At 34.5% G+C, this 9472-nt stretch overlaps 1 protein-coding gene across 1 annotated transcript; it reads left to right on the top strand.

Annotated features, from left to right (window-relative positions):
* The first annotated feature begins 1059 nt into the window (after positions 1 to 1059).
* On the top strand, positions 1060 to 7562 carry LOC112045436 (facilitated trehalose transporter Tret1). The gene is made up of 7 exons (XM_024081604.2): positions 1060 to 1298; positions 2186 to 2341; positions 3504 to 3702; positions 4791 to 4981; positions 5838 to 6220; positions 6583 to 6694; positions 7266 to 7562. The coding sequence occupies exons 1-7, from the start codon at positions 1247 to 1249 to the stop codon at positions 7526 to 7528; spliced, it is 1356 nt and encodes a 451-aa protein (XP_023937372.2). The 5' UTR covers positions 1060 to 1246; the 3' UTR covers positions 7529 to 7562.
* The last annotated feature ends 1910 nt before the right edge of the window (positions 7563 to 9472 follow it).

Raw genomic sequence — 9472 nt, 5'->3', positions numbered from 1 at the left:
TTAGGAAGCTAGTGTTACATATCGTGCCTCGGAGAGAATGTTACTTATATGAGTAGCTAACGGTCCCGTTAATTATTATCAATGGCATCTAAAAGTAGTCATAGCATGCCGACCAACCAACAGCGTCTAAGTTCCATATCGCCTCTATGTAGTAAGACCTGGCCTTGTTTTAGGCCCTTAACCCGTCAAAGGTAACGGTCTGTGAGACCGGGTGATTTTAAAAAAATCATATAACTTATGCTACCGCATCGCCCTTCACCCATCGTCCACTTAACCTGCAAAGTAGACGGTTCTGGACTTTTGCTGCCAATCCGGTCTTTAGGACCGAGGTCACCGTTGACGTTAGATTGTCATAGTTTGAGTAAGTATTGATATTTCACATGATGTTCACACTTGCGATTTTTTTTGTTAGTAGGGCCTCATTTTACTCATTTTATGTAAGTACCTGTCACCTGATTAACAAAGGGTTTGAAGGAATTCCAGAAATATATTAATTGGTGTACGATTTTTTTAAATATTATCTTGCTGTGCGTTCTTGTTGTGTTGTGTTTTTTTTAAATCTTAGTAATTTTATATGTTTTAAGCGAAGCTTTTAATAATAAGTAAAATTTAACGAGCTTAGTTAAATACCTTTGTTTGATAGTTTAAGAACATAATTATAATAAAAATGAGCAATATACAGGTTGTCCTGTATAGTACTACGACATATTTTGCAGGGTGATAGCTGACATGAAGTAATTTTTCAGCTTATGGTATGGTATTTATTTACTAAACTAATCTGCAGGTCCTACCTACAGATGATTTTGGTATTTTGTACAAAAATCAATATAACTTAAAAACCATAAAATTTTGGCTAACATATATTGCGTTATTTTAGTAGGCCTTGATGTCAGCTGCTATCATCCTGTAGAGTATATCGTAATACGGGACACCCTGTATATACAAAACATTCCGAAAACTATTTCATTACAATACCCGGTGCATGAGACCGACGTCATTGTCGGTGTAAGTCAAATAGACGTAGCCATTGGCGGGTTAAAATAAGCTGACAATTGTGACTTTTATAATCATTACGTGCAAACATGGTAATATAAACATTATTCTGTTCTCATTTGCACAGATTTATCATAACATGATCATAATCTTAACAACGCAAATACTATTTACTGCAAGGCAGTAAGAAATAAGTGTATGTGGATATTGTATATTGTAGTTGTCAAGTGCTATAATTAACAGGTGCATTGAAATGTTCATGAAAATAAGTGGAATTCAAAGACAAGTACTTATATCGTCATGTTGTAAGTTTTTTTTTTTACTAACTTATCCTAATAACTATACAAATCGTATCCACGTGGAATGGTGGCAAGAATACTAGCTGCATTTATGCATGACAGCCATCCTGGCAGGCTGATCCTTTGCGCAAAAAATGAGCCAGCCCTTCTGTCACCAGTCGAGGCAACTAGCCGCGGTGAAATGATTCGGTAAAATTTTTTGGTCCCTGCGGCTCTATGGCCAAAAAGTCTCCACGGCAAAAGGTACAAATATGTAACTCTCTGTCAGAGAGGCATACTTGAGCCACTTACCGGTTTCATCTTTTTCTGCTACGGCTCCCGAGCAGAAAAAGTTTCTGTTGTAAGTTAATTATATTATTTTCTACCGACTTCAAAAAAAGGAGGAGCTTCGCAATTCGACGCGTTTTTTTTTGTTTGCTTTCATATAACTTCGTCATTTATAAACCTATCTTGAAAATTATTTTTGTATTTGAAACAGTATACTTTTACATTGGTACCATTTCATTTTCATGAAAATCGGTTTAGTTTTAGATAGGTTAAAATTATCCAAAATTACACATCATCCATTTGCGACAAGAAACAAGCAGACCCATCACATTAATATTACAAAGTCATTTTTTTGGTACTTTATGTGCTATCTTTTATTCAAATAAAAACCTTATTTTTTCAACGGTCAACATCGGAACGCTACATCACTTGGCGGTTCATCTTTGCCAGTAGGGTGGTAACTAGCCACGACCGAAGCCTCCCACCAGCCAAAACAGTTGTGCAGTAGTGCCAATAGATGGCGTTGTTTCAATTCCTTAGAAATTTGCGATAATGTTAGTGATCGTCACAGTATCAAACTGCCACTAGGCCCTCTATGCAGACTCTCACTCTATGTCTCTTTTCAGTGTATCTGGGACAAGCTTTAGTTGGTTACTCCAACTCTTGGCCAGGGCCAGTGTTGCCAAAACTCCGAGACCTTCGAACATCACCGCTTCCGTATCTACTGACTGAAACACAGCTATCTTTAGTCGCTACTTTCATGTATTTAGGGGGCATAATAGGTAATTCAATTAATATAGTCCTAGTTGATGAAACAAGCAGATTGTATATTTGAGTCAAAAGGTTAAAACGGGCAGATGTGCTCGACTCTATGCAGATTTGAGGACAGTGGTCCCCAGGTCTGCCAACGCCACTTTATGCCTACCAATAATCTGATTATAGTCTGTCGATTGATTGCAGATAAAACCAAGAAAAAAAAAAAAATTTGACGATAAGTCCATCACGACCATAGGGCCATCGGGTTTTTAGTTTATGTAGGTCGGTGTACCAATAAAGAGTCATTATATCGATTTTCAATGAAATTACATTTACATTGTGTTTTCAATGAAATTACTTATCGTCATTTTATGCAAAGTGCCGTAAGTATAGTAGTGGTATTAGCAAGTAGTACTTAATGTTCTTTCATTAACTACAAAAATTCAGCTCACTGTTGAGCACGAGTCTCTTTTAGAATGAGAGCATTACGGCCTTAGTCCATTACGCTCGGCAAGTGCGGATTGGCAGACTTCACACACGCAGAGATGTTTTTCCTTCACTGTTTGAGACACATGGTATTTGATTTTTCAAAATAGTAATGTTATTTTAACGAAAAGTTAAAATGGATGGATGGTTATGGAGTACCTAAACAAGGTCATTTCATTGAATTAACTATGTTAGATGATCACATAAACGAAAGCGATGTAGTTATTTTTTTTTGAATGGTAAACCGAGATAAGTAGTCTAATGGATATGACTTGTTAGTAAAGAGTAAGGAGTTAGAGAGGGGTAGCGATCGGTTGGCGCGGACGACTTGCGATATAAAGCTCTCGTCGTACGGTCGGCTTCAATATGCTCATGGTGTTCCAGCTGTCCACTTTTCTTGTAGTGTAATTTTTTATGGGTTACTTCAGGTAGGCGGTGAAAGTGACTTGAGTGGAAAAGGGGAGTGTTAGTTAACTTTCAAAGACGTCTTTTACCCTACACACAATGATCAGAAGTGCGTGACTCCGCTCAAGGCCATTATCTGCATTCTAGGGTCGTATTTAGGTTACAGTTTGATTTGTTAATTAAGTTGTCCTGGCAAATATTGTGAATCATACCTTTGTTCGACCTTGGTTTTTATTTTTGTAATCCATATCTGAGTCTGCTAAAAATTGACAATGCATTTTATAAATTATATTTCAGGTCCATATATAGTGTTATGGCTCTCAAACGTAAAAGGAAGAAAGCCATGCTTTATACTAGGAGGAGTTATAGTGTCTATAGGGTACATAATGATGGTAACTACTAGAAACTTTGCACTATTGCTAATTGGGAGATATCTGCTTGGTATAGGGATTGGAGCTATTGCAATAACCAACTTGGTCTACATTGGTGAAATTGCGTAAGTATTATTATCAGGTTATATAAACTAAAATCAGCTTATATAAATTATCAGCTTATTTAAATAAAATAAATCATTATTACCATCATCATCATCGTCATCGTCATCGTCATCGTCATCATGGTCATCGTCATCGTCATCGTCATCGTCATCGTCATCGTCATCATCGTCATCGTCATCGTCATCGTCATCATGGTCATCGTCATCGTCATCGTCATCGTCATCGTCATCGTCATCGTCATCATCGTCATCGTCATCGTTATCGTCATGGTCATCGTCAACGTCATCGTCATCGTCATCGTCATCGTCATCATCGTCATCGTCATCGTCATCGTCATCATGGTCATCGTCATCGTCATCGTCATCGTCATCATCATCATCATCATCATCATCATCATCATCATCACCGTCACCGTCATCGTCAACGTCAACGTACAAGAATAATTATTATTCTAAAGTGATTCAGTTATCACAAGCGTCAACCACCAACTCATATTCATATCATCTCATGACATATGGAATACAGCTGAGGGCCTGTACCAAAAAGAGCAACATCCAAATTATACAAAGATTTCAGAACAAGTTACTCAGGAACATTGTAAATGCACCTTGGTACATTCGAAATGACGTTATTCATCAGGACCTTAAAATTGAAAACGTCGACAAAATAATTCAAACAATGTCACTTGCTCATGAACAAAGACTTCACCATCACGTAAACATCGAGGCAAACCAGCTGCCCAAACCACCAAACCATTTCAGTTAGTGTTTACTGACTAGTAATAGTGTAAAGTGCTACATGGAAGAGCTAGGATTTGGACATTATCTAAGTATAATAATAATATATTATAAGTTTAGGTTAAAGTTAAAACACTAATTAGCCACGTATAAGTAAGCTAGATCGTAATTTTAAGAAGTACCCAATTGGTATTTTACAACAGAGAAAAAAAACATCATCTCATCATCGATGGGTTTAATATATCTGTATACACAAACGTGCTTTGTACTGCACTGTGCACTGTATTCAAAGTTAAATGGACTTCTTGGAAAAGATTGGCTTTACCATATTATTAACAATTTGGTTTCAGATCTGCAAGAATTAGAGGAATACTTCTAACAACTCTTGGAATATTCCAGACAATAGGTTCAATAGTATTATTTGCTACTGGACCATATGTATCTTACGAATGGACGTGCTATATTGCTCTTATTGTGACTGTCGTTTTTATATTCTGTATATTATTTATACCAGAGACACCAATTTTCTATGCGCTGCAAGGTATATTCCTTTGTTTATTAACTGTTAAATAGGATAGGCAAAGATCGGTGTGATGCAGCTAGTTAGTTTGTTAAAATTCAAGTATTTAAATTAAGTGGCTTATTGAATACTAGCCGATGCCCTGCGTAGTTTCCGTTTCCGTAAGAATACGGGGCTAAAATAATATATCGTCTCTCACAAATAAAAGTTTTCAAAATCGGTTCAGTAGATCCACAGATGATCCTTTTATCACCACAAACTTTACCTCTGTATGATATTACAATGTTCTGTATTTCCTTTTATTTTTTTATCTTAGCGTTAAAAAAGTCTTTAATAAATAGTTACGTCAATTATCTTTAAAAAATGGCCACTTCATCGTTTTTGTCGTATTTTTACGTTTTTGAGATTGTCTAAAGTGGTTAATTTAAGTTAATGATCTTGAAAATAGTTTTTTGAATTATGGCAGTGGCAATTATATTTTGTCTTTAAAATCATGGAACTTGATTATTTCGACGAAATCATCTTAATTAACGATTTTTCACAAAAATAACGTTAATACTTGCCATTACACTAATGCCATTTTACGCAAAATGACGATAATTGTGTAATTTCGTCGAAAAAACAAATGTTAGATTAGATGCTAGTGAAACCGAATATAATTATAATAAAATGGAAGGTTTGGCTCATATTTTGAAATATACGCCGAAATACATAAATGAAAGGAAGATAGTCAACCTAATATTAAGTGAACTACTATCACCTAATACGACGCAGCTTTAAAATATGGAATATCATATTTTTAATCGAATTCATTTGGTATATAGACAACGACGAAAAATTAAATATCATCTTTTGAACGAGTTGATTTGATTTATAGATAACGATGAAGAATTAAGAAAAGTATTACAAAACTTGGATAGAATGGAAGATATGAACGAATTGCTAGAAGCGAAAGAGGAGCTAAAAATGAGAGACACCAAAAGGGATTGGAAAGACCTGTTTTCCATTAGAAGCAACAGAAAAGCCTTGTTTGTGGTCGTCGTCATAAATCTTTTGCAACACGGCAGCGGCGTTTTGGCCGTGTTATTTTTTTCAGCCACTATATTCGATATGGCTGGATCGTCTATAAAATCCAGTATATCTATGATCATTATTGGATGTTTCCAGCTATCGGGTAGTAGTGTTACACCGATTTTTATCGAAAGAGTCGGGAGGAGGGTTATTTTGATAATATCTAGTACGATATGCTCCTTGAGTATGGTAAGAATCTCTACATATTTTAATACAAACCCTTCTAATTTAAGTTTATTTTTCCTAAAAGTCCTTCAAATTTAAATTAATTTTTTTTCACATATTCTCCGCGTCAGCCTGTTTACATAAACATTATGGGAAATGTTCAAGTATAGTATATATTAAGTAATAAGTTAACGGCTTTAGTGTATATAATGGCTATAATGGCTTTATTTTTCCGACCAAGTCAAGCCATCTGGCAAATTTTATCGAATACGCCGGGATTACTTTGAGATGGGATATTTCTCTTTTAAATCTAAATTCGAATTTTAAGAACCTGCTGTGAAATCAAGTTTTTAAAGTAGCCAATAAATTAGCTTTTCTTTTTTCAGTTCATACTTGGTTTATACTTCTACCTAGACTACAATGAGAATCCAGTAATCACTCACATAAAGTGGTTGCCATTAGTGTTACTGATAGTGTTCTATGTAGCCTATGATTCTGGTAAGTATAATTGTATTCTCAGTTACAATTGGATCAACAACAAAACTTACGGTTACACTATCTGACACTTTTCAGTGAGTGGAGAAACCGGCCCTCAATCTTACATTCTTCTAATAATCTTCTAACTTCTATTTCTCTCCTTGATCCAGTGGTTTTGGTGGTATAAATTCTTTAAGAGATAATTTTTCTCTTATTCACTATTTTTCTCTTCTGTTTTTTCACTATTAGTGAAAAAACATTTTGATTTCTGTTTATTGTCACCAATAGTCTTATCTATTAATGTTATGAATCTATAAGTGTTATTGAGGTATTTAAAAATTTTAATATTAAGAGTATTTATTGTTTTTCTTTTCTAACAAGAAATTTACAATAGCAGCCAGTAATTAGAGGGGTTACTATGGTCTAAACCATTAAAACCCCTACACAATTAAACTTAATCAATCTCGTGCCTCGGAGAGCAAAAGTTTTCTGTCTTATTATCGTCTCATACCTAATCATCAAAAATTATGACACTAAACCATCTTTAAGCAAAATTAATAACTATAACAATTCAAAAATTAACTCTTTACAGGTCTCGGCATAATCCCAAATGTTATAATAGGGGAGATGTTTACGAGCAATGTCAGGAGCAAGGGCTCCACCGTGACCATGACCACGTCGTGGCTGTTTGGGTTCGCTGTATCAACTGCTTTTGGTGCGCTGTTGGAGGCTGTTGGTGGTCACGTGGCCTTCTGGTTCTTCTCCGCTACGTGTGCGGTAGCAGCGCTGTTCACCATATTCTTCATACCAGAAACGAAGGGGAAAACTTTGTTAGAAATACAAAAGGCTTTATAAAGTTGTCTCTCTTCTGTTTTATTAATGGCTGAAGCTGGACTTTGGTGATAATAAATTCTCTTTTTAATTTAATTTATTATTTATTTTCGATCAAATGATTTCTAAAATATAAAACAAATAAATGCACGTTGGGTGGTACACGACTTATGCCGTGGTACACGAATTAAAGTTCTCTAGTACTAATTATGTCTGTGTCATTATCATCGTTATCATCATCAGCCATTATGCGTCCAGTGCAGGACATATGTCTTTTAAGCAGCGCCAGCCCTCTCTTTATTTGACGTTCTGCATCCAACCAATGCCAGCCATCTTCCAGAGGTCAACAGTGGCACTTATCAGGGTTTATGTCCAAATTGCCACGATAAGCATGCGAATCAGCGATCGCAAAGCTTTTTAATCTTTACAAGTTAGCCCTTGATTACAATCTCACCTCATTGTAAGTGATGATGCAATTTAAGATGGAAGCGACCTTCTTAGGAGGACATCATACCGTTTTGCCGGTAGGGTGGTAACTAGCCACGGCCAAAGCCTTACACCAACCAGACCTGGGCCAAACAAGAAAGAAAACCTCAATCGGCCCAGCCCGGCAGGGGGTTCGCCCAGGACCTCCGTTTTGTTTTTCTAATTGGGTTTTTTTAACATAGTTATGATAAAACATTTTAAAACCCTCACATAATAAGCCCTGTAATTTGATACCCATATTGCAGAATTCGAAAAGTTTCTTTTTCATCTCAAGTCTATAGCGTCTCGCAGTTGTCGTATTAGTTTCTTTTCCACATATCTAAGAACACTTGGGTTATAAAGGCAAATTTAAAGATATCTTAGTTACGTAAATTCGTTCAGCTATTTGGAAGATATAAGGTAATAAAAAATATTACATACAAGATAGCCTTCTTGCAGTCTGGTAAAAAGTAAGATAATAAAAGTAAGTAAGCTAGTCAGTCGGGCTATCAAATACAAATATAACTTTTACAATCTAACTGGTAGTTAAAGAGATTAGCGCGTTTAAGCAAACATACAAACACACTATCGCTGTGTAATATTAGTATAGATTAGGATGACACAGTATACATGGAATTTCAATTTAATTCAACCACCACATGAAATAACCCCATATTATTTATGTGGAGGAAGAATCCAGACAAACTAATGCTATATTTTTTTTAAAGTGAGCCCTAATATACTCAAAAATTCACCATTTCATGTAATAGCTACTAGCCTTTACAATAACAGTATTATTTATTAGGAATTTTTTTCAATTTGCAATTGAATAATATTTGCCAAATAATCGGCTAAATAATTAATACCAATGCAAATAGGTTGGATAACAGTAAACAATAGGAGATTATATTATTTCAGTTATGTCTACCAATTTGCTATTGAATAATATTTTTTCATTTTAATCGACTAAATAATTAATACCAATGCAAATAGGTTGCATAACAGTAAACATTAGGAGATTATATTATTTCAGTTATATCTACCAATTTGCTATTGAATAATATATTTTTTATTTTAATCGGCTAAATAATTAATACCAATGCAAATTGGTTGGATAACAGTAAAAAATAGGAGATTATATTATTTCAGTTATGTCTACCAATTTGCTATTGAATAATATTTTTTTATTTTAATCGGCTAAATAATTAATAACAATGCAAATAGATTGGATAATAGTAAACATTAGGAAATTATATTAGATCAGTTATCTCTATATCACTCAAACTCAAAATATTTACACATTTAGTACATATTTTATTCATTTGTTATTTTCCATGTATATATATACACTGGATTCTAATTTATAATATTCACTGTATGCGTAAATTGCACAGCAATAATTATAACTCAGAATTAAATTAAAATGTAAATAATTACAATAATTACATAATTCAACGATTTCCAAAATGAAATACGACATTCAAATAAGTAAACACATAAAAT

The sequence above is a fragment of the Bicyclus anynana genome, chromosome 24 (genome assembly GCF_947172395.1).
Source record: "Bicyclus anynana chromosome 24, ilBicAnyn1.1, whole genome shotgun sequence".
In the NCBI taxonomy this organism is placed as follows: domain Eukaryota; kingdom Metazoa; phylum Arthropoda; class Insecta; order Lepidoptera; family Nymphalidae; genus Bicyclus; species Bicyclus anynana.
Note: the sequence above shows the minus strand (reverse complement) of the source record. Positions and strands in the feature narration are given on the sequence as shown.

Coding starts and splice junctions, on each gene's coding strand:
- LOC112045436 (XM_024081604.2), top strand. CDS start 1,247: ATGTTCATGAAAATAAGTGGAATTCAAAGACAAGTACTTATATCGTCA. Junction 1,299..2,185: donor AGTACTTATATCGTCATGTT/GTAAGTTTTTTT, acceptor GTCTCTTTTCAG/TGTATCTGGGACAAGCTTTA. Junction 6,695..7,265: donor CTATGTAGCCTATGATTCTG/GTAAGTATAATT, acceptor AACTCTTTACAG/GTCTCGGCATAATCCCAAAT.